This window comes from Rhipicephalus sanguineus, chromosome 7, assembly GCF_013339695.2.
Source record: "Rhipicephalus sanguineus isolate Rsan-2018 chromosome 7, BIME_Rsan_1.4, whole genome shotgun sequence".
In the NCBI taxonomy this organism is placed as follows: Eukaryota; Metazoa; Arthropoda; class Arachnida; order Ixodida; family Ixodidae; genus Rhipicephalus; species Rhipicephalus sanguineus.
In genome coordinates this window covers 145,602,614-145,628,707 of record NC_051182.1, presented here as the reverse complement: position 1 = coordinate 145,628,707, position 26,094 = coordinate 145,602,614, and the positions used below count along the sequence as shown (strand labels likewise).

The window sequence follows — 26,094 nt, the reverse complement described above, 5'->3', positions numbered from 1 at the left end:
GGCTCTCTTGACGACGCAGGCGCGTATCTTTTCTTTGACACCACGCAAAGATAACGGGCAAGCGAGTGGCGGTGCAACAGTCCTGCCGAACACAATAATGATAGTGCGATTACAACGGCGGGGTCGTCTGCCGTGCGCAACGCGTGTACGTACGTCTGTGCTTTCGTACAAACTCTGACGCACATTGTGCCCCGCTTTCTTTTTTTTTTCATTGTTATTTTTATTCCTTATCACGCGTATATATTCACGCACAGTAGCCGACAAAAAGCGCGCGGGCCCTTGTCTATGGCCCTGCAGGATTTGTCTTTGAAGGCACACGCGCTTCCGTCCTGCTTGCCCTGTATTGTGAACTTCACTTAATACGATCAAATGATGCGTCCGACAGTATGATTGATCGGAGGTTAACACGTGCAGTTGACTTCTACGTCACGCGATATACGCCAAGCGTGAAAGGCGTTTATCTCCCGTTGTCGGTCGGCGAACTAGAACTTTTATCCGGGCACTCAAATGAGACCATCCGGTATTCAGGGTATATGATCCGGACATCATTGCGAGAACAAAACGAGAACATCCGGGCAGCGACTCGAGTTTGAAAATACGCTGTCTCTGGCCCCCCGGCATTTTTACAGGACCGCATTGCATACGGTGCCGACCGGTAGTCGAGGCTCCCGAGAACACGCGAGCCAAACATTATAGCGCAGCACGCGGCCTGGAATTTACAATTAATTCTCAAAGTCAGCTATAAATCACTCCTTCTCTCTACAAATGATGCCATATACCCAAATTACTGCGTCATATACTCAAAGCGCCCAAAGTCTACGGCAGTTGGCTGAATTGAGCATCGTGAGCTGTATAGTTACCGTGGTCGCCCCGGGATGCCGCCACGTACCCGCGCGCTCGCTCGCGATCACACTGAAAGAAAGCCACGCGTTCGAAGAAAAAATGGAAACAAAGTGCCCGAGGTCACGACGCGCGCTGACGAAGGGACGCATCTTCTTGCCCCCTTGTCATCCCCCTCCCTGCATAGCTTGCGTCCTCGCTGGTGCGAAAGGAGAGATAATAATAAAGCGCTTAAAGGGGTCATGAACCACTTTTCCAAGTAATGATCTAATGACCTCAGTATCGGAGTTTACTGCCTCCCGAATCGATTGCCGCAAAAATTTCTCGAATCCGTCAAGAATGAGCGGAGTTACGGGGGTTTGGCGCACGCTCCCTGCGCTTTCTCTCTTTTCTCGTGCCGACGAGCGCACTGGAAGCTAGACAGGGAGGGATGGCACGGGGGAAAGAAGTTACGTCAGCGCGCGTCATCAAACGCGATCGCTCTCCCGCTGTGATTCGCTTGCGCGAGTGCGGCTATACCGTGTACTGAGGAGTGCGGCGCCGGCAAGTGGAGGCACCCCGCGGCAACAAGCGCATCTGATCCGAACGCCGCTCTCGATTTACGTCGGCTATCGGCCAATAAGCATGCTATGTCTCTTGCGACGTAAACTGGCAGATCCGCGACGTCAACGTGCAGACGCCCCGCCCACCGACGAGAGTGCCTCTGTTTGAAACGAGGGCGCCTGAGGAAACGGCAACTTCGCGCTCCGCTTGTGGCCTTTACGCGGCGCGCACGACTGTAATATTTGGCAGAGCAGTTCATAGCCGTGTCAGCTTTCCGCAGGATGCGTTTTTTCAACAAGCCCAAGGGGTGCTTCATGACCCCTTTGAAGCGCGTGCGGCAAAACCCTGTAACTCCGCACGTGCTCGACGAATTCTGAAACTATTTCCGGCAGTCGATTCGTGAGGCAATAAGGTCTTTTAATGAAGCCATTAGACGGTTACTTGAAAAAGTGTTGCAGGGTAGGCCCTTTAAAGGGGCCCTGCAACACTTTTTCAGCATGGTCTGAAAACTCTGCCGATCGGTAGTCGATGCTCCCGAGAACACGCGAGGCAAACATTATAGCGCAGCACGCGGCCTGGGATTTACAATAAGTTCTCAAAATCAGCTAAAAATCGCTTCCTCTTCTCTCGGCAAAAAAAGGATGCTTACGGCGTAACAGGCAGGTTCCACGCCATTGGCTGATTTGAACATGGCGCGCTTGGTGGTTACTGCGGCCACCACTCGCCCGCGCGTGATCGCACTGAAATAAATACGTCATGCGTTCGAAGAAAAAAAAAAATGTGCTCATGGTCAGAAGGCGCGCGTGACGTACCTTCTTCCCCGTGCCATCCCCCTCCCCCTCCCCTCCGCTTAGCTTCCAGCGCTTTCGTCGGGAGAGAAGAGAGAAAGCAATTACAGCGTGCGCGAAATCTTTGTAACTCCGCTTGTACTGAACGGATTCTAAAAATTTTTGCGACGTTCGATTAGTGAGGCAATAAGTTCCCTTAGTGAAGCCATTCCATGGCTACTTGAAAAAGTGTTGTAGTGCCCCTTTCACATTGTGGCTACCATCGTATCCAACCAATCTGCTTTGCCCGTAGCCATTTAATGCTTACATCTACTCTCGATTATGGGAGAGCTAGCAATAGTTTTTAATCGATCGAGCACGAGACACCCACGGCTTACAACTGCTGAAGCATTTTGTGAATGGATATATTGTTGTCTTGTACTTATTTCCTTCCGAGATGCTAGGGTGAAAGTAACTAAGAGTGAAACAGATTCTGTTTTCATCAACCCAAAGCGTATCGCTTCATTTCCAAGGTGCTTGCATACATACCTTGGTGTTCCCACCAACCTGAGCTTGCTTTACTCCTATATCAATCATGCAGGGTCACTCAAAGCGAAAATGCGCCGTCGGCGTCGCCGTGGTGGTCCGTGAAAGTCTCTAATACGATGAGATCCCATCGCGCCCCCGTGACACGTTGCGGAATCGAAAGAATTCATGTGCGAGAGAGAGAGCGCGGCGGGGATGGATATGTTCGGCCTTATGCAAGGGAGGGGGCGAGCGTGGGTCTCTCCATCAGCATGGAAAGATCCAATTCGTTTAAAAACGAGTCCTTATTCGCTCTGTGAATGTCGCAAAAAATGTGCAGTTTCGCCGGAAAGGCGAAGCAGTTATTACGATAGCAACGCACTGGAATGCGACCAGGGTTCATACAGTTTTTAAAGGAGAAAATTCAAGGATATTCAAGGCTTTGGGGTCCTGTCGACAAGCCTTCGGCGTTGAGCTGCGGCATGTCCCGTGCGCAGCTGCACGTTGTTCCTGCTTGCGGACACGCATGCAAGCGCGCTTTCCCTTCAGCGCGACTAGCGTTTCGCTGAAGCTCTTTGGCCGGAGTTGTGACGACACGCATTGAGCGCCTTCACGGCACTATACTGCGCGCTGCTTACGCGAACGGCGTAAAGACAACACGGACGAAGCAGATGCGCAACTCGCGCGCTCACGTTTTTTTTTTTTTTTTTTTTCACTCGCGCGACGTCGCAAAGAAGAGGTGGACGAAGTACATGCGCTTGCGTGACCTTGGCTCAGCTTGAAGGTCAGACTCACGCAACGAACTGTTTCGTTTGTACCTGGAGGTGTAGAGCTATCGTTTGAAAATGCTGTGAGTGCCCAGTCTTGGAAGTTATTTGCAGCGGTTCCAAAAATGGAGTGGGGGCAGGTTGCATTGTGTGGCTGTCATACAAAGCAACCTTCAAGCAACGTTTAAGTGTGTCGCCGGCACGGTTGAATGTCTGCACATATAATGTTGCAGCTCACATTATCATGTCAAGGAAGTGAGAAGTAACTATATGAATGCATTTGCTTAGTTTTCTTAGCGCTGTTCATCAAACCGGTGCTGTGAAAGCCAGTGTTCCTGGTCATCAAGTGAAATCTGTTTGTGGATGCCTGTGCACAGACATCATGCTCATTATTTAGTAAGTGAATGTTTAATGCTACATATAGGCCAAACAAAACTACGGACCTTTTTTTACAGCTTTTACATGCATCGCTATCACTATCACTGCTTCAGCTTTTGGGCAAAAATGTCTTCACTCACCATCGATAATTGGTTGGAGCTGTGTAATTACTTGCATGTGATTGTGCACAATTGAATGCAAAATAAAGCTTTGCGTTTGAAAATAATTCAAGAGTCTTCAGGCTTCTATGCTTTTTGCTGAAAGTGTTTTCACATTTAAGAGTTAATCTTTTTACAGGATGCAAAACGTCAGCTAGAATGTGGATACTGTGTGGACCCGCGTGCTAGGCACGCTCTGGTTTCAAAATGAATGCTCCTCTATATAACAAATGAGTAGAAGTGATGACCATGCAGAGTAACACCAGCAGCCGATAAAAATGCCTTTGTTTTTCTTCGCTTCAGTCGCACACTCATTGCCACACTAAGCCCCAAGAATAAATAAAATAACCTGAATGACAAATGTCTACAGTAGTTAGCAAGTGGCTTGCCAAAATTTCACCAAGACACTATTGAAGAAATCATTAGCTGACTCTTTGAATGACCACAGCTGCAGTTCTTGAACAAGCTGAACTGCAGACGTCTTGCTGGCTTGAGCAAGCTGGAGAAAAGATGTCTTTAAGATGGGTTTGTATTACCTGGGCAGCATACAGCATTATGCTTCTATATACTAACCTAGAGCAGCAGCTAACATCTGCACCACTGCCTCATTACTTTTTCGCACTTAGTGGACTGTCCGTTTCAGCCACTGCTGATTGGCTGGAGCTCAGCGAGCATCGCGTCCCGTTTCCGGTTCTTCTTCCGAAACGCCATTTTGATGTCACGAAGCTTTTGCAACTCTCGACACAAATGAGAGGGACGAAATGCGCTTCAATGCAACAAATGCAGCCCCCAGAGATCCGTCTTTGGGCACGCATCTCGGAGGCCATGCATGAACTGTGATCACGTTAACCCTTGAATTAGGTTTAATGCGGCTGCCCGCATGCACCTGAAAGGTCAGCACACGTTCCCTGCATCATTCTTGAACATCTAAACACATTCATATGCAAGTTCAGGCTTGTCAAGTTTGTTTCTGTGTGCTGTTAACGTACATTTCGTCCACTTTTTCTTTTTACGCTGAGAATGTGCAGGCAGGTTCGGTGCATCAATGTGGTCAAAAGTGCCATGGCATCACGGCTCGCCGCTGTTTCGAGTAACTGAATGCGCTCCTCCGAAATGGACATGTCTACATGGTGGACATATCGAGAATAGGTTCCCAGGTGTGGCAGTGATTGAAAGAAATGTTGCACCAATACAAATTTATAAACTATGCCGTAAGTCAATGGCACACAGTAAGAGAACGAGGAGGTGGCCGAACACTCAGTCTATGAAAGAGAATAAGTGAAACGAGAAATGCAGAATAGACAATGTCTATTCACAAAACTTTTGCAAATTATTTCAGAAAGCACTGTTTGTATGATGGAACGATGCAATAAAAAATATGAACGCTTGACAGAGTTCAACGTGAAATGAACAGCGACTATGAACCCAGGACTTCTCATTTCCCTTTCAGCTAGCTTTTGCATTACATTATGATGTTCATCTACAGTGCTATACGCAGCAATTGTCATATCTTTGTCTCCATTTTTTAGTTAATAACAAGCTCTGGCACGTTGTATCATGGGTGTGTGCTTCTGTACAGGTTGATGAGCTCCCAGCACTTTAGCCGTGGCTTCATGTGACGCAAGTTGAGGAAGGCATGTTCCAGGAACGTCAGGATGTTCCGGCCTCCCTTTGGGTACTCGATGTGGAACACCCAGAAGGATGCGAACAGCACGCACATGCCTCCAAGCAGGGACGACGCGGTGAGCAGGTAGAATCCGTTGACAAACAGGTCGATGTTCCCGTTGGGTCGTTGGACTAGACATGGCGTTGGCAGTGTTGATCCCTGTCGGATGAAAAGACAAGCAGCAGAGGCCAGCTACACTCACTAAAAACTCAACTTGTACACGTTACAGAAAAAAAAAACGAAAAGCAATGGATTACAACAACGAATACTTCCTTCAAAAATATAATTGAGAAACTAGTGAAAAGTGACTGATCACTTCTGCAATTACTTCGCTCACAACTTCATTAATATTGTACACATGCAGCAAATAGAACAGGCTGGGCTGGCCAGCTCATTGCATTTCTTTTTAGAGCAGCGCACCGTGGTCTATCTCCACTAACAATTCCGTTTCAAAATTTTCGTCCATTATTTTCCCTCATCTCCTTGTCAAGACTTGAGTGGCAACGCTGAAATCTTGCTTGATTTGCGTGCCAGAGGAAAGGGCAGTCTTGTAACGTGTACAGATCCCTAGAACGCGAGACTGTGGCTACTTTGCTGCGATGCTCGCGTCTGGATATTCCACAAAACCACAGTGTTACCACTCACAGAAGGCACTACAACGGGGCCAGTTGGAAATTGCCCTTTATTTAGTGCGTTCTCTTTCAGGAATCCCTTGGCAACAAGAACAAAACATAGAAACTCAGAGGCAGTCTCACAAATGTCAAAGATAAGTTAAAAAGACAAGACTTTCCAGGAGTATAGTATACGAAATCCCTTGCGCAAACTGCGAACATGTATATATTGGTGAGACAGGCAATTTCAAATGAAGGCTCCGGGAACATTTTAATGACGTCAAGAACAAGAAAGTTGCTTGTAATGCTCTTGCAGAGCATGTGGTACCACTGAACACGAAATCAACTGGGATGATGCCTACATCACTGCCACTGAAAGAGTTGTTCCCGCGATTGCATTTGGGATCTTTGGCTATTCAGACTACTGTGCACACACTCGACAGAAATATCGGAACACTCCCCCCTGTGTATGCACAATGTCTGCAACACATGACAACACATACGTAAGAAGAGCACACTACGCCGTTTGCTGTTATTGTGAACAAGGCTCCCGTGTGGGAGCCTAAATGTGTTTTTAAAATGTTTGTGCCTTTTACCTTGGTCGGCATTTTTTTTTTTATTTCACTAAGAACAAAACAAGCTGGCCCGCTCAAAATATTGGTTACAATCGTAATGCTGTCAGACCTTGATATCGGGAAAAACTAATATAACAAATTACTGGTTGTAATGAACCTTCAGATATAGCGAATTTATTTTCATGTCCAATGCGACCTGACTGTAAACTCTTTCCAAGAGCACCTGCATTTGGAATCCATTGTTTCCTCGACCATGCACCCAACCAGGGTTCTCAAACATGCATGTGCCAACCGGGGTTCGCGGTGTGATGAGGAACAGTGCTATTGGCACCCAGCTGCATATCACAATATTTACTGTGACATACAGGGCCAATAAAAATACAAACCTCACTTTTTATGGCTGTTTCGTGCATTGCTATCGCTGTCAGCAGCCTTGTCTTTCAGGTGAAATTGAATATTTTGGCTATACATTGCTAACATTAGTTTAGATTAAACAGTGCAGTCATCATCAAAACATACTGTAAAAGAGTAACTGGGAGAAAAAAAAAAGTGACCCACCTCTGTCAGAAGGCTATCCAGACTTTCTGAAACCCTTCGAGCAATAGCACCCAACACCATGAGAAGAATATCTGTGGCAAAACAAAACAAAATAAAGGAGTGTCCAGAGCATGTTTGATTGTAAGCTTCAAACACAGTGCAGGACAGGAGCAAAAGAAAATACACTTTAAGGTGCCAGACTGAGTGTTCTGGCAATTTGCTTTAAAAATAATATTCATTGAGAACTCCACTCCATATAAGCAAAAGGGAAATTCCATTTTATTTTTATTATAAAAGTGCTAAATTAGCTTAGACAGATAAACTATTACTTGAAAACTCTATTTTGTTAAGATTTTGCAACGAGAAGTTGTTTTCTAAACAATAAAATTAATCGTAAATTTAACTTTTCAAAATGCTGCACTGAAGCTCAAGCACCAGTGCGTCTGTGAGACGTGACGAATTTCGAGGCAATTTTTTTTACGCTTGGGCCGCATTGGCTTAGTAAAGTTCTCGAAACATGACACATCAGAACGCCAGTCAGCGCACCGTTTCCAGCCTGAGAAATTTTCTCCATCTCGTCCTTCGTTCCCGAGTTCATCAGCACCAGGAACATCCTCTTGATGCCCTTTTCGAAGCATTCAGGAATGTCGGCGTTCCACAGCATCTTGAAGTCAGCGAGCAACTAGGAAAGGAAAGCGTGCAGAATAGCTCAGGTGAACAGCATACGCATGGTTGAAGGGGCCCCGCAACACTTTTCCAAGTAATCGTCAAATGACTTCATTAAAGGAGCTTGTTGCCTCACGAATCAAGCGCCGCAAAAATTTTCAGAATCTGTCAAGTACGAGCGGAGTTGCAGGGATATGTTTCACGCTTCCAAGTGCTTTCTCTCTCCTTTCGTACCAGCGAGCACGCTGAAAGATATGTAGGGGGGGATGAAAAGGGGGCAAGAAGCTACGTCCGTTTGTCAGCGCAGATCATGACCATGCGCACTTTTTTTTTCCCTTCGAATGCACGAGTTACTTTCAGTGTGATCGTGAGTGTGCTAGTGTAATTCTACAGTGTTTAATTCTAGCACTATAGAATGCAGCACGGCACATCGTGGTATCTCGCACCAGCCGCGGTAAATATGCAGCTCATGATGCTCAAATCGGGCAATGGCCGCGGACTTTGTGTTTATGATGCAGTAATAATGACATCATTTGTCGAGAGCAAAGCAAGCAATTTCTCGCAGACTTTAAAGATTAATTGTAAATTCCGGGCTGCGTGCTGCGCTATAATGTTTGGCTCGCATGTTACCAGGGGCCTCTACTACCGATTGGCAGTGTTTTCTGACCATGCTCAAAAAGTGTTGCAGGGTCCCTTTAAATGGAAAAGCGTTCTCATATATGTGATGTGCCTGATAAAATAAGTGTAGAAACGTTTCAGCTCCCCCAGGGGAGCCTTGTTCACAATGCCAAAATGTTAATATACATTTGTTTTTTAAATGATTTTGGTCAATGTACGGATCCTTTCTTTCAATATGTTGCATCCTGACCAGACGGGCCTTCGTCATACTTTCGACTTTGTAGCTATCATGAAACAGTGAAGAACAGCAGTAGCAGATATCACTGTGATACAGCAAAGTAATAGATACAGCAGCGTCATTTATCGTGAAAATGTGATGCGTTAATGAAACAGCAAATAGCAGTACACTTGAACCTCATTATAACAAAGCCACATTTGACACAAAAATAACTTCGCTACATCCGAAAATTCATTATAAGCGTAGTCAAACCACTTTATCTATTACCAAGACTATTCTTCATTTACTTCGTTATAACTGATAATTCGTTATATCAGTGTTATATTAAGGTTTGAGTGCAGTAGCTATCACTGTAATGGCAGAGAACTTACAGCGGACTCCTGCCTGTAAGCAGGGAAGGCAGCGATGGCTTGCTGCACTGTCATATCACGTATGCTGTCACTCCTCTCCTTGACAGCAACCGCTTCGTTTTGATCGCTTGCACCTTCCATGCCTCCTAGGCCCAGTGGGCCGGTTTGCCACGAGGAACTGGTGCTGGCTGACATTACGCCTTGAATGGCCTAAAAAGACACAATAAGGTTTGCTCCAGCAATGCAATATGACGCCTCCTTGCATAATACTGCCGGAAGAGTACCCTCGGTGATAATTTGAAATCATGAAACTATCACGAGTTTCAGTGGTGGGCAAGAAAATCTTATATTAAACTATAAAGCACTTTGCACAATGTAAACCCACACATATCTTTTCCAAGTTGCTTGTCATGGATCTCGGGAGTGCTTGCGGTGGACGGAATTGACGGCCACGGAAGACGGCGATGGCACAGCAAACACTTTATCTAACAACAAATAAGCCTCACACAAAAACACTCCACACAAAACAAATGCATGCATATCACAATAATGAAAGCTATCTATATGCAGTCCCTAACTACAATAATAGTCTGGCCACATTGGCCTTTTGTCCGTGTCTGTAATGAAGCGTCTTTACTTTTGTCCGGTCGGTGCAGCGTCTAAGTCGATCCTTGTCATCCATGTTATGTCATGCTCACTGTCGACGCTCTCGAGGAGGTCCTGCAGTTGCTGAGACCCAACTGGACAGTCTGTTTGTTGCTGGTTTCCCAGTCGTCGTCATGGTCGTCGCCAGGATAGAGGCGCTAGGCCTAGCTGCCTCTTCGGGTCCTTTCTTCCAAGTGAGTCTGTGGCTTGAGTAACGAGGTGGCACCCCGGGGCCTGTACTGTGGGTCCAAGCCATTCTGCTGCAAAGGTGTTGCAGGTGCTCTGGGAACCGCTGTGATGAGGATGTCGCGACTCCACGATAGCCTCACCCGGCTGTTACTGAGGTCAAAGTGTATACGCCACAGACTCTTGGTGCTGCACCTCCGGATCCGGCACTCACTGCTCTCGTCACCCGTGAGACGCTGGCTTCATCAACCTTCTTCGAATGGTGCCCCACAGATAATGCCCATTCTCTCTCCTTGGTTTTTTCACCATGGCACGGGTTGCGTGCCACGAGCCCTCGTAAGACCAATCGTGTGCGTAGAGGTAGCAGAGGTGCACACTATTGAGGAATTTTGTGCTCCTCCCACACCATCGCGTACCATCGAAACTTTCCATTGTTTGGCACGTGCCTCGTGCCCCTTACTCATGACATAGCTCACGAATCATTCTGAAGCCAGTAGGTTCGCGCTGTATCGTGAACCTTTTGTTTATTTTGTGGCACGCCCGTGCCACATAGCGCTGCCGTGTTTGGCACCAATGATCGTGACAGCACTTCGAACTCTATGTGTGCATCAACTTGAAATGTTGAAAAAAAACTATCGGAGGTGATTTAAGGGCCTTCAATTACTTTATAGAAACAAGATTACATGCTTTATAGAAAAATCAAGCATTTCCTTTAATACTGGTACCACAGGTGCACTTGCAATGCCATGAAACTGCGCAACTTCACAGATTAATCAAAACAATAGCACGGCACTTGCCACGGAACAAGGAACATGCGCGCGATCGCGACACCACAGATCTGCACGGTTTGGCACAGTGACAGAAGGAGAGACGGTACTTACCACAGGACGACTGGCACGACCCACACCCTCCTCTTTTGGTTTCGGTGGAGCAGTAGCTCGCCGGGGTGATGTAGTGTACTTGCTCCGAACCTTGCTCATGCTCCACACCTGTTCCGGCAGCCGGCGTCGGACGTTCTTGAACTTCGACTTCAGCGAGTCAACCCACAGCTCCTGCAGGGCAGGCAACCGTTTCAGTCATACATCCTTGGTCAGCCAATTAACAACGTCGCTTAAACACGATTATTTTTACCACATACAAATGAAATTTTCAGGCAAAGTAAATTTTAGCCTGCCAGTAGCAGATATGTAATCCACTTTTATATATCTGAAGTGGTTTACGAGACATATACTATATCATGAAAAATCAATTTGGCCTACTTTTCTGAAATTTTTTTCACTGAATATCCTAGAAAAACGTATATGGGTATTTCTAGAACAATTGGAGATTGCAACTAGACCATCGCTGTTGTTTTAGTGTGTTTTTTATAAATGTTATTGCCATGTCTTTTATGGTGCTTGAGAAATGCAAAATTTTTATCAGTTGTATTGCCAAGTAAAACATTTTGTCATGGAAGATATTCTAATTTATTAGTTGTATTGTGTGTGACTTGTGAGCTTTCAATTCCAACAAGAATAATCGAAATGTGACTACTGTATCAAAAGATAACATAAGCAGCAGCCCAGCACATAGGAGAAAATTTCCTCTTTCCTGGTGGAGGGGTGCGTCATGAAGCTGACTTTAGAGCGCAATAGCAAAATACAGTAGACTCTCGATAATTCAAACTTGAGGGGACCTCAGGATTTTATTTGAATTATCAGAAGTTTTAATTATCAGAAGTTCTCATAAATATGACTCAGGGCAACACACCAACTAACACTGCGATGTTTATTGTTTCTCAGTGCCACAGCAGCATCACAGACTGCTCTGCATGATTGCCAGTAAAATTATTAGACATCAGCGATAATACTAGTACTTGTTATTATACAAGGCACGCACGGGTGTGTAATTGAGGGACGAAATTTGTTGCGTCCCACGACAGTTGCTAGCCCCTTTTAATTCATAGGACACTTTCTCACATGGCATACTGCAGAGCAAGTGACTTTAAGAAACGTTTGGCATGCGATAGATCAAGGCCGGACCGTACAGTTTTTTTTCCCCTCGGTCAGCACGAGATTATTGGTGCGCAAGGTTCCGCTAGTTTGGCCATTTTGTAGGCAGGCAATCAGCTTTATTTGCACTGTTAGTAACAGAAAAACGTGAATGTTCAGCTAGAAGCAACAAAGGCCGCAGATATTTCCAGACATGGACAAGCAAAAAGTTTGAATTAACCGAATTTGTGCAGTGAGGCAGTTTGAATTAAGCAGCTTTAAAATACATTGAAAACATAGTGGGCCAACCAAAAATTTAAGATTTCTTGGAATTATCAGAGTTTGAATTATCGAGAGTTTACTGTACTCATAAGAACTCGTTATTACACCAATAGATTCTCCCAGATGTCTAAACTGCAAAAAAAAAAAAAAAAAAAAATGTTCCAAAGAGTCCATTTTTTGGGTGATCTTTTGATTAAGGCCAATGTCTACCCTTAAGTTCGTATGTGGCAAATCACTTCTACAGAATCCTGCAAGGTTTGCTTCAAGTTTGTCAATTAACTTGCACTCACTCTGCCAATCGTTAGCCTCCAGGCTAGCACAAGTGGTAAAGTGACCCACCCCCGGAGAGGCCCCAGATTAAATCCCTGGACCAGTACGAATTTCTCCCTGAGAAATCCATATGGATTTCCTTGTAGCTATGTGCTACAGAAGTTGTGGATCCTAATTATCTCTTTCTTAATTTCATATTTAGCCAAGGAACTTCTTCATTCATTCCCTGGAAATTGAAGTGGAAACATATGCATATATATGTCAACGCTCAATCAAATGGACAGAGTTAAATAAATATCTGAATCCTGGGGGTTTTGCACTGAAACCATATGAATGATTATACAGTGAAATCTCGGTATAACGAACTTCAGGGGACGGCGGAAAAATGTTCGTTATTCTGAAAGGTCGTTATAGTGAAAGCCCAAAAATTTACCATAACAATATAATTTCAGTAACGCAAACGTCCTATCTTTGCAACGGTACATCCTTGAACTCGTTTCTCACAACAATGCACACGTGAACGTCAGACAAGGCACGTTTTTTTTTTTTGAAATACTAGTACGTGATCGTTTTTTGACGGGTGCAGCACAAACTCTGCGTCACGAACGATTCTAGACCGTCCGCATTTTTGTGCGCCGCTTCGGTCGCTGTTCCGCTTTTTTCTATGAATATGCGGAGTTTCCTCAAGTAGTCCAACGCATCTGTGGCCGACACGGACTCGTCGCGATCTTCGGGTGCTACCGTGACATCGTCGTCCATGTCATCGCTGCAGTCCTTTAAGGCCCAACTGCATGCACGCGAGTTTTGAGCGACGGCCGACAGGATTTGCTGTCGCGGAGGGCCATCCATCGCCGTCGCTTGTCGCGTCGCAGGTTTCTGGAAAGCCAGAGAACATCGCTTGTCGCCCGGAAGTGAGCATGACGATGTCGGCAAAATGGCGGCATCTCTGACCCTCGCTTCGGTTGCAATTTGCTCGTGATGCTTCCAATCGGCGCGTACTTCAAGGAACGCAAGTTATAGACTACCTTCTTTACAGCCCCATCTCACGCGGAGAACGAGGCAGCGGCCGTATTTTGTCGTTAATTTTGATCGACGGTTCGTTCTGATGATTCGGTGGTAGCTTGCTGCATTGGTGGTAGCTTGCTGCAATGTCAACATCGTCGTCGTGTGAGGTAGCCCTTCTCCATGCGAAGCAACGATGTGAGGCGCTGCGGCTTTTCTTAAACGTTCTATGACAGCAAAAGGAAACGTTGTCGAGATGCGCCTCGTGGACTAACCTCAACATAACGCAGTTTGCAAAGTGCGACGTAGCGTAGGCAGCGTACGCTTCCGGGCGCCCCATGGGATCACAGCAGATACTACTGTCGCGGTTAAACATAAGATTGCGAAAAAAGGAAGTCACGAAACGCTTTTATGGCATCCTTATCTCAAACAAGACAATAATAAACTTGGCATGTTGTCATTCATCTACTCTGTAATTCTTTTTCGTAATTTGCCTGCGTGCACGCAATAGTTTTCAATCGAGCAACCGTGCCACTTTGTCGCGAACATGTGAGTGCTCCCGTCGCGACGGAGCCCGTTTGTCGCAGTCGCCTTCGCTCGAAAGTCGCGTGCAATGCATGCGGTTGGGCCTTTACAAAACTTGATGCGTTGTCGCCTCCGCAAAGGAGGGGGGAAAAAAAGTCCTCCGCCCGCGTCTTTCTCCTCCCGCGCCATCTCAGGTTTTTGCGGGAGGGCGTCCGCTCTTCGCGCTGCGTCGTCTGCTACCTTACAGCTCCGACTGCCATGACCGATACACTGAAATCTAATCCTCGCATTTCGGGATATTAGTTCGTTGTACTGAGGTGTTGTTAAGATTACACGGGAATTAAATAACGATCGTTATTCTGAAATGTTCGTTATTCTGAAGTTCGTAGTAGTGAAATATTTTTACATTGAAACTATAAGCAGTCGGCACGGGATTTCTTAAAAGTTCGTTAATTTGAAATGTTCGTTAATGTGGTGTTCGTTGTAACGAGGTTTGACTGTAATTAGTGATAGACTATGGATCAATTTTGATCACTTGTGGTTGTTTACTGTGCACCTAACTCTAAGTACATGGCTGTTATCACTTTTGGCTCCCAACAAAATGCGGTTGCCTCTGCCGGGAGTCGAACCCACGTCTTCAAAGTGTGCCAGTGTGAGATCTTAGCCACTAAGCTACCATTATGGGTAATCAAATGGTTACCTGCTTTTTTTTTGTCGCAGAGGAAAAGTACGAATGCATGAATTAAAATAGCATGCAATGAAACAGTTTCCCTCTCTGACATTAGCTTTTTTTTCGTAACAGCACAACAGAAAAATGGAATAAACAGCTTGACTGATGACTGATTGAGTACTTAGTTGCGCTACAGTGAAAAAAAAGAACAGGCAAGTGATTGCTGTAAAAGCAGGTTACGGAAGCAGTCATGAAAGGCGCACTATATCCTAGCACCCTTTAGTGGTCAATTTAAACCAGAAAACTAGAAAGATCCTTTTAAAGGGCGTCACAATACACCCTTTTCTTGGCACTCTACGACTTTTAACGAGCGCTAATTATTTATCTCACCCTTCCGGTTTCTCCGGTGGTATCAATCAGGTGTGGGTACTTGTGGAGCAGGAGGTCCACAGCAGTCCTGTAGAGGTGCGACGTCGGGTATCTGTGGAAAATCGAAAATTTCAAAACTAGTTGCACAACTGACACATACTACTACAGACTTTTTAGCGATCATTAACGCGAGCCAACACGACAGACCAAGATGAAAATCACCAAGCCCGGCAGTCCACGCTGTGCTCGGCAAGAGAGCACTAGGGTCGTTACAACTAGAGCTGTGCGAATAGCAAAATTTTGGGTGCGAAGCGAATTCGAATAATAAAGACTGAGTGCGAATCGAATCGAATAATTTCGAATAATTTTCGAATATTTCTCAAACATTTTTCAAATAATTCGAAGTGAAATTACAGAAAAAGTTGCAGAGAATCCCTAAGTATGTGCTTGTGAGATAGCAACATGAAAGTGTTCCTTTTCGCTAGGTTGATGAAGCGGCTGGTGGGGTCATATTTCATAGTTGTCTTTCTTATCAAGAATGAGGCAATGTAGAGGCTGAATGGTATATATGTACATGATTTGGTAGCAAACCAAAGTGTTGCCGACAACACTTTACATGTGATAGGCAAATATGCCATTTCCTCGGCCTCTCCTTCTCTTTCAACTTCTGTGGAGTTCAACTGATGTGGCAGACAAGGGTGTGCTCTCTTCAAGTCCGGAGTTCCAAATCTGCCTCGTAGACGTCGATATATAAGAACATCTGAAATTTTGGATGCTAAAAAGCTTTGGCGTCCGATTTTTCGGACTTCCTGCCCAATTTCAGGTCCAAAACAGCATTAATTGAGCCCCCAACTCTGCCACATCTTTCATCTCCATATTGGAACCAGCGTTTCTTGAGTTAATACATTTGCGACCGTAGCTGAGCTTGAAGGCAGCTTTGCCGCAATACGGGGGTGTGATGAGGGTAAGCATATTGAAAATCTTGGGACCGCTTCCAAACGGACGTTGACCGTCTCTTGGCTAAGTTCGACCGTAACGGACCTTGAAAGGCAGCTTTGCCGCAATACGGGGGATTGAGGAGGTGAGCATATTGAAAATCTAGGGACCACTTCCAACCGGACTTTGTCTCTTGGCTAAGTTCGACCGTAACGGAGCTTGAAAGGCAGCTTTGCCAGAATACGAGAGTGTAATGAGGTGAAGCATATTGAAAATCTGAAGGGTCACTTGCAACCGGACGTTGACTGCATTTGTCTTTGGCAAGTTCGAATAGTTCGAATAGTAAAATTTCAGTGCGAATCAATCGAATAGCAAACACTACTCGAAAAATATTCGAAATTTCGAATATTCGCACACCCCTAGTTACAACCGAAGAGTACATGCTGGCTCCACCCACAGCTGCCACTGCCGTCCCACCCCCGATAGAATTTGCATACTGTAAAATCCCAAGCAAGCACCCCTACCTGAGCAAGCACCCGCCAACCCCTCTGCTCCCACCATTTTTTAGGGGTGTGCGAATATTCGAAATTTCGAATATTTTTGGAATAGTGTTTGCTATTCGATTCGATTCGCACTGAAATTTTACTATTCGAACTATTCGAACTTATCAAAGACAAATGCAGTCAACGTCCGGTTGAAAGTGACCCCTTCAGATTTTCGATATGCTTCACCTCATTAACTCTCGTATTGCGGCAAAGCTGCTTTTCAAGCTCCGTTACGGTCGAACTAGCCAAGAGACAGTCAACGTCTGATTGGAAGTGGTCCCTAGATTTTCAATATGCTTCACCTCCTCACACCCCCGTATTGCGGCAAAGCTGCCTTTCAAGGTCCGTTACGGTCGAACTTAGCCAAGAGACAGTCAACGTCCGTTTGGAGGTGGTTCCTAGATTTTCAATATGCTTCACCTCATCACACCCCCGTATTGCGGCAAAGCTGTCTTTCAAGCTCCGCCACGGTCGCAAATGTATTAACTCAAGAAACGCTGGTTCCAATATGGAGATGAAAGATGTGGCAGAATTGGGGGCTCAATTAATGCTGTTTTTTGACCTGAAATTTGGGCAGGATGTCCAAAAAATCGGACGCCGAAGCTTTTTAGCATCCAAAATTTCAGATGTTCTTATATATTGACGTCTACGAGGCAGATTTGGAACTCCGGACTTGAAGGGAGCACACCCTTGTCCGCCACATCAGTTTGGGCTTCCACAGAAGTTGAAAGAGGAGGAGAGGCTGAGGAAATGGCATCTTTGCCTGTCACGTGTAAAGTGTTGTCGGCAACACTTTGGTTGCGCAAATCCTGTACATAAATACAATTCGACCTCTACATTGCCTCATTGTTGATAAGAAAACTATGGAAACACCACCCCGCCAGCGCTTCATCACCTAGCGAAAAGAAACACTTTCATGTTGCTATCTCACAAGAACATACTTAGGGATTCTCTGCAACTTTTTCTGTAATTTCACTTCGAATTATTCGAAAAATGTTTGAGAAATATTCGAAAATTATTCGAAATTATTCGATTCGATTCGCACTCAATCTTTATTATTCGAATTCGCTTCGCACCCAGAATTTTGCTATTCGCACAGCTCTACCATTTTTTTTCAACCTGCTCTTCGCTACAAAAATCCTGCAGCAGTGGTAACCAGGACCCAAGTTCAGAGAGTCTTTAGATACGAGGACGATTTCTTAGTACTTTTACAGTGTAATGCTTCGGGGTTGCATTCTGAGTTGTCACGGATTGTCGGAATATTTCAAGAACATCCTTCCCCCTTGTCATAGCCCGTGAAATTTCACACGAAGATTGTCTCCAGTTCAGTAGAAACAGCAAATGCAATGCGCATTCAATAACGAATTTCATAGAAGCAACGGGTGTGCATTCTTTATTCTTAGCGGCTCTTCCCCCGCCATCTTAAATTTTTGTCCCCGACTGAGCAAGGGCCCTTCTCCAAATCTTGTCCGATTATTTTTCACCCTAGGGGGCGCTTGCTCGGGATTTTACGGTAGAGGCCTATCCAATCGCACTTGCTCATTTCCGTGATGTCAAGCACCTTTCATGTATTTGAGGCAGGTAATTTTCACATAGAGACGCATGTTAGTGTTGCGGGGTTTTTGGTCGAAAACTTAAATTTCCAGCCAAATTTCAGCAAAAATTCTGATATCACTCTCGGTCAAACATAATATTTTAAGTAGGGACGAGAAACTTTAATTGCTATATGCATACTATTTACATAAGCAGCAAAAAAGTAGAGGAGTTTTACTGTAACTCAGTTACTGATAATTAACATCATGCTGGCACTGGTGGGAGTAGTAATTATGTATCTACAGTCAAATCGTGATATAGCAACTACAGATGTAACGAATTATCAGTTATAACGTAGTGAATAAGGAATAATCTTGACATTGAGCCCTGTTGTGAACATACGTTTATAACGAATTTTGCGGATATAACAAATTAATTTTCATGTCAGATGCAACTTCGTTATGACGAGGTTTGACTATGTGCATAATACATGCACAAATACTGGTTTGTCTTTCATGCGTACTAGTACGAACACATCCAAACCAGGCCTTCGGCATGTAATTCTTGGGCACGTTGATAATTCCACTTTTACAGTTTTACACTTTTACAGCACACTAAACAAACAAGGACGGAAAAGTGCTGCGTCCACGTCGTTCTCTTCCATCCTTGTTCGTTTAGTGCGGTATAAAAGTGAATAACAGGCCTGCGGGCTTCTAGGTGCAATACATTGCCACGCAAAAGACAACACAACGAAAGAACATCACACACAAGATGAGGACGCTGTGTCTTACGGGTTATCTTGGAGCAGGCAATCGAAGAGGCACCGGGTGATGTGACGTCGAAGCCTGTTAGTCACTGGCTGCCTCATCTCCAGTGCATCTTCAAACACTCCAAAGGATGGCAATTCAAACTTCATGTCGTCCCTGTCCTTGAGGGACGGTCTCTCCCTTTGTCTCGGCTTGGCCTGGAGGCATCACGACTGAAACTGCGTAAAAAATTTAGGCAGCTTGCGCTAGGTGCAAGGCTAGACTAACAGTGGCGCTGGTGCCGACCTAGTACCCGACTCAGTCGGGGGATAGATGGGATTAGCTTAATCCGGCATGACTTGGCCAAGCGTGACTTTACTCGCACAGGCTCGCCGAGCAGAGCTTAAACAATTACGACTCAATCTGTAATTGTCTTAATCCGGCTTAAAGGGGTACTGACACGAATATTTTCAGTTGTCGTTTTTTTGCGTCAAATGAAAGGTCAAGCTCCAAGAGCCTAGAAAAGGTAGTGCTAAGCGTGACTGCGCCCTGGAAAAGTAATTACAGTATGTTTTTAAAAGCTAGTTTCGGTTCCTACTGTACCCTGACGTCACAACACGATATGAGCTTCTCGTCACGTGCTCGCACAATATATAGTGACGTTTCCACGGCCGCTCCGCGCCGTGGCTCCGTTGGTGACGTACAAGCGGCCATTTTGGAAGTTTTGATGATGCACAAGCGGCCATCTTGGAAGTTTTGGTACCTGACGTCACCACAACTAGCCAGACTGCTATGTGAAGTCACCAGAACTTGTACTGTAGCCTGACGTCAAGCTAGTGTCGATGTCAGTAGGTGCGCCATGGAAAAATTTACTTTAATTCCAAATTAAAATATCTTATCAGCATTTGCTGAGCTTCACACTTGCTCAGAGCCGTCTCTGCATGCAGGAGGTTGGTATGGCAGAGTAAACTCGCCTTCAAAAAAAGGTGTCAGTACCCCTTAATCTGGATTATAATATTTATACATATACAACTGGCTTGATCACGAAGGGTCGGAACCGGCAGCTTCGATTTACGGATTAAATCAGATTAGCGTAATCCGAGTTAATTCGGATAAGCTTCGGATAGTGACATTTAGGTTTTAATATTCACTATACAGTAGACTCTCGTTAAACGGAACCTGAAGGATCCAAGGAAATGTGTTCCGTTTAACAGGAGTTCCATTTACTGAGAGATGAACAGGAGTGCAGAATCCAAATATGAAACCAATTAAATTAGATGCAGTTGTTCCGTTTAAGCAGCAGTTCCGTTAACAGATTTCCGTTTACTGAGAGTCTACTCTACTTAGCCCATATAATACTGTATAACATGCTTATAAACTTTAAAAAGTAATTAATATGCAAATAATATGTACACTTAACGGTGAATTGTGGCTTCGCGGCAGTAAAGATTTCCCCTGCACAGGTGGTTTCGCGTCACTGCAACGAGACCGATTTCTGGAGTGGGGTGGTTACATGCTGTAAACAAAAAAGTCTACTTGTTCGTTTAGAATATTTCGAAATTTCAGAGATTTTAGATTCGTGTCGAAGCAAATTTGAATACTGTAACATTATCGCGAATATCCGAAGCGCTCAAATATTCACCCATGCCTAGCATCAACACAACAAAGCACAAGCCCACAAGCCCAACATTACGGCAACTACCAGTCATGCCAATTCGACAATGTTGAACTAACCTTCCTTCGAGCGACAGTTCGCCGCCGTTCGTGTTCCCATCCGCGAGTGCTCTGCCACCAGCTTGGTCCACGAGCTTCTCCGTAGCAGCTTCGTCCGTGCACGTGCTGAGTAGGTCTGAAACGGTGACGTCCTCCAACTCAGCACTGTTGAAGTTGGAACAATCCGACATGGCCTCACTGCTCTGTTGATCTGGCTCTACTTTGAAAGCCATTGCTTCCATGCCGACGGAGGCATCCCCACCCGACTGGCCGTGGGAGTCAGCTGACATGCTGGACTCTAGTGGTTCGTCAACACCGAGAGCCTGCCGTTGAGGGGAAAATATGTTGAGGGGAAATCGTTCAGGGGAAACTGTAGGGGTTCAACATTCCAAAACCATGATATGATTATGAGGGACACCACAGTGGAGGACTCTGGAAATTTGGCCATTTGGGATTCTTTAACGTGCACCTAAATCTAAATACCAGGGGGATGGAAAGAAACGCGAACAGCGCGGCACATTGTTTTCATCACGCTCCGACTTAAGTGGCAATAAAAATATGCTAGAATGGTTCTTGATTCTATCATGGATGACTCTAGCAGTTTTTTATTACCATCTAGGCTACAACCGCTTGAAAAGAAATGTGAAAGAGCAGAGAATGTAGATGCCGCACAGTTCGCGCTTCTTTCCATCCCCCCTGTATGTGGGCCTCTAGCACTTCGCCTTCATTGAGCCAGCATTCGAACGCGCGACTCTCAGATCAGTAGTCAACCCCGCAACTACTAGACCACCACAGCAGGTACGGGAGGGGGGGGGATTAAACATGTTATAATAGCGAACAGCAGTTTGGTATCGCAGAAATTTCCCTCAATAAAAGTAAAAAATGCGCTACTAGAGTAGATGCTGCTGACATAAGCTTACGAACATTCAGACTCACTTGTAGTCAATGGATAAAAATGTTGATCGTATAATCAACTTACATATATAATACGCGTACATACATTTACGTCTTTACGTTTGCAATGTAAGATGTGCTTTTCTTTTTTTTACGTTCCTGTTAAACCCACTTTGCCATCGTCTGTGCTCTCAAGCTGTTTGTGCGAGCTTTTTCCTTGGTCTCTCACAATACTGTTGCAAATCAAATTAAATTCAATACCATTCTTTCAATGACTGAATTCTTTAAAACGCAAGTAGCATGACAGGCATACTACAGTGTCCTCGCAACTTTGATCACTGCACTGGACTGTTAGTAATAGCGATGAGCTGCTGAAATTCCAACTAGTAGTGCCGTCAAACAGCACTCGCTACTTTGTAAGTGACAAGTTTCTACCGCAGAACAATTATACAGCTTGTTGAGATACCTGCGTTTTACAAGAATGTTTCGAATGTTTTCACTCGCCTTGCGTGCTTGGGCCACCTGGTACCTGACATCTTCCAGCGTGCGCTTCCCTCCAAACTTCCTTCTCGACTCACCCATGATACCGGGCGTCTCCGGAGCTTTCGTCGTGTGTTCTTGAACTTACTCCGCAGGGCCAGGCACCAGCATTGCTGCAAGTAGCATCCGAGTTAAGGAACTCTCAAGTTGAAATAAAGAATTAACCCGAGTGTTGCAGACACTTCACTTTTCTGCCACGCATTTCTGCCACGCAACTATAATCGTCACCTGGCTTGCTCTCGTTTCCTTTCCTGAAAACCTGGCTCTCGCCACTTTCCTAACAAAGATGCTGTGTCACGCTGATAGCGCACATGCAGTTTGTGACCGGGAAGTGCTGGGACCGTGGTGATAACGCAAGTACGTGAGGTAGATGACAATTATAGTTGAGCGGAAGAAATACTCCCCAAAATATACTAGATTTTTTTCTTAGTGTGTTGGGTGGCCGGAGTAAGGGTTGGGGGGATCCACCTCCCTCTTCAACGTTTTGAATTTTGCATGTGTACATATTGCCACGCCCACTTCTTGTCTTGTTTTGATGTATTCGGGTTTGACCGGCAGGGACGGTTATCAACGCTCGACGCTGTCCGCGAAGCATTGTTCGAGAAGCTTCACGTCTATAGTAGATCGTTCTGTTAAGATTGCGCCCCGCACGCGAATGTTCCAGCTTTGTCTAGAGATAACGCCGCCACCAGCGATATTGCTGGAAAGTTCGATACCGCTTGTATAAAAGCCGACGCGATTGACCGGCAAATCGGGATGGACTTACTGGGGCCGTTCCCGACATCCAGTACCGGAAACAAATGGATCGTCGTAGCTACAGACTACCTCACCCGCTACGCCGAGACGAGGGCACTGCCTAGAGGCAGTGCCCGCCGAGGTAGCGAAGTTCTTCGTTGAGAACATCGTCCTGCGTCATGGCGCCCCAGAAGTTCTCATCACCGACAGAGGTACGGCGTTTACTGCTGACCTAACTCAGGCAATACTGAGATACAGCCAAACAAGCCACCGCCGGACCACAGCGTACCACCCACAGACCAATGGCTTCACCGAGCGGCTAAACAAGACCATCGCCGACATGTTGGCCATGTATGTCGACGTCGAACACAAGACGTGGGATGCCATCCTTCCGTATGTGACCTTCGCATACAACACGGCCGTCCAAGAAACGACGCAGATGACGCCGTACAAGTTGGTCTACAGAAGGAGCCCGGCGACGACGCTCGACGCCATGCTACCCAACGTCACCGACGAAGAAAACCTCGATGCCGCCGCTTACTTACAACGTGCCGAAGAAGCTCGACAGCTCGCCCGCCTGCGCATCAAGACCCAGCAGCACACCGACAGCCGTCGCTACAATCTTCGACGACGCTTCGCGGAATACCAGCCCGGCGACCGTGTTTGGGTCTGGACGCCGATACGCCGACGTGGGCTTAGCAAAAAACTCCTTCGGCGATACTTCGGGCCATACAAGGTTCTTCGACGCCTCGGCGCTCTTGACTACGAGGTGATCCCGGATGGCATTACGAACTCCCAGCGACGCCGCGCACGACCTGAAGTCGTCCATGTCGTGCGCCTTAAGCCGTTTTTTGCGCGTTAGCGAACCTGGGGACTCTATTTTTCTTCCTTTGTTATTGTAATTTATTTTTGTATGCACTTGTTTTTTTCTCTCTTCTATGTTCTTTCACAAGCATCGGGACGATGCTTTTTCAGAGGGGGGCAATGCCACGCCCACTTCTTGTCTTGTTTTGATGTATTCGGGTTTGACCGGCAGGGACGGTTATCAACGCTCGACGCTGTCCGCGAAGCATTGTTCGAGAAGCTTCATGTCTATAGTAGATCGTTCTGTTAAGATTGCGCCCCGCACGCGAATGTTCCAGCTTTGTCTAGAGATAACGCCGCCACCAGCGATATTGCTGGAAAGTTCGATACCGCTCGTATAAAAGCCGACGCGATTGACCGCTTGTCAGTTGATCGACGGACGACGCCCTGTTCGCCGCTATCATTGTACAGCGTGTATTGCTGTAGCTCTAGTTCTCATTTTCCGGCCACAAGTTCGGCCAAATAAACAGTTTCATCCTGCAAACGCCGACTGCTGTCTTCGTCGACGTCACGACCACGTGACAATATACAGTTGAACCCAGATATATCGAATCTAAAGGGGATCACAGAAAAGTCCTATATGTAGGTAATTTTATAAACAAAATATTTTATATAAATACGATATTTTTAAGGGGATTTTCCAACTGCTCAATATACACAATAATTTGTTATGTATGAGTTTGATAAATGTGGGTTTGACTGTACTTGCACACATACAAATGCATGCACGAATATACATAAAGGGTGGTTAAAACCTCCCCCTCCCCCCTTCGAAAAAAATATTTCTGGCTACAACCCTGAACTCCTTTAACTTGCGTGTTTATTTTTTTGTATGAAAGTGTGCGACGAAGTGCGCACAACTGTAAAGAAATAGAACGACACACGCCATTACCGGTGCTGACGTGCATCACTCTATCTGTCTTGTTGGTCTTTACTTGCGCTGCTTCATATCACCTCAAAGAAACATTACCAACTCACCCAGTTGAAGTTTTACTGGGTTAGGGGATGAAGGAAAAGACAGAGCCGGTGCAAACAGCGTGATTTAGACCAATTTTTAACAACAGGTATCAAGCTAAGTCTTCCAACGAAACAAGTGAGCCTGGCCGGAACTATAATGCCACCAGCCCATAAAGTAAATAGCAGTCACGCGTGCCAATACCAGCTTACCCAGTTGAAAGGCCCCTCGGCAATGTGCGGGTACTTCACCATCAGGGCATCGATTGCCCTTCTGTACAGCCTCATGGTTGGATACCTGCGAAGAGGGAGGTTTGCAAACCAGGTCAATTCTGGAGCATGCCATCCCAGTAATTGAGGACTGTAACTAGAAGTGGCTACAGCAATTCATTTGTCAACCCTTCGCTATTTAATACGTACTGCGTGCCCTAAAGAAATGCCAAGCCTGTGCAAAACACACAGCACAGTCACAGCCACAGCTGGAGGAGCGACCTTTGTACTAGATCCTGTCGTAAAATCTCTTGCGGCAACTACGGCAAGTGAAGTTAGAAGGTACCCAGTATGCCATACATCATGATAATTTTGCGAAGTAAGGAAGCATCTACTATGCTATTCTTCATCATTATGCGGAGAAGCGAAGTACCTTCTACACATCTGCCGGGCATTATGTGCACTTTATTGATGCTGTGGCTGATGACGATCAATAATTATGGCTGAGCCCTTTGTAATGGGTGGGAAGCTTTAAACAACCCACTCGCTATGCAATTTTCATTGAGTGATGCCCGGTTGTTATTTGACTCTTATACCATGCTCTATCACATCTGTTAACGTGATTCCTTGCCTGGCATGATACCTGTATAGGGTCTTTTTTCAAAGGAGTTTCAAGCACCGGTACTGTTCTGTTGTATAATACTCAATACCATGCGGAGGGCCTGGATTTAAATCCTGTTTGATCATGGATATCTTTTTCTCACTGTGCATGACAGAGGTTACAAACAACGGTGGTGGCAGTGGCAGACAACACCACCAAAATCGGCTGTTGTTGTGATCTCGTGACAGCGTTTGCTGTAAAACGATTAGCTTTATGCAGGTTAACATCCAAAGCAAGTCAGGCTATGTGAGACGCTATAACGGAGGGCTCCGCATAATTCCAACCACCTGGGGTCCTTTAACGTGCACCGTCATCGCACAGTACATGGGCCTTCAGCATTTCGCCTCCATCGAAATGTGACTACTGGAGTCAAGATCTAACCCACATCTTTCAGGTACACAGCTTAGCACCATAACAACAGAGCCACTGAGGCAGCACATAAAAATGCGCCTGTGCACGAGGGGCAGTGCAATTACAGTAGCGCAGAACCCGAAGCATCAGACAAAGTAAAGCATGAACATAACAGTAACAAATTAAGGTTTTAACTTCTCAGAACTGCAAGTTGATTCAAAAGAAGACATGATACAGTAAAACCTCGTTAATTC

General features: G+C 45.6%; 1 protein-coding gene across 1 annotated transcript; it reads right to left on the bottom strand.

Moving 5' to 3' along the window:
• Nucleotides 1-5,269: 5,269 nt before the first annotated feature.
• On the bottom strand, nucleotides 5,270-22,119 carry LOC119400179 (uncharacterized). The gene is made up of 8 exons (XM_049417990.1): nucleotides 22,030-22,119; nucleotides 20,653-20,954; nucleotides 15,180-15,270; nucleotides 10,952-11,122; nucleotides 9,261-9,449; nucleotides 7,914-8,049; nucleotides 7,389-7,459; nucleotides 5,270-5,803 (listed from the first exon to the last, which is right to left on the bottom strand). The coding sequence occupies exons 1-8, from the start codon at nucleotides 22,105-22,107 to the stop codon at nucleotides 5,534-5,536; spliced, it is 1,308 nt and encodes a 435-aa protein (XP_049273947.1). The 5' UTR covers nucleotides 22,108-22,119; the 3' UTR covers nucleotides 5,270-5,533.
• Between the last annotated feature and the right edge of the window lie 3,975 nt (nucleotides 22,120-26,094).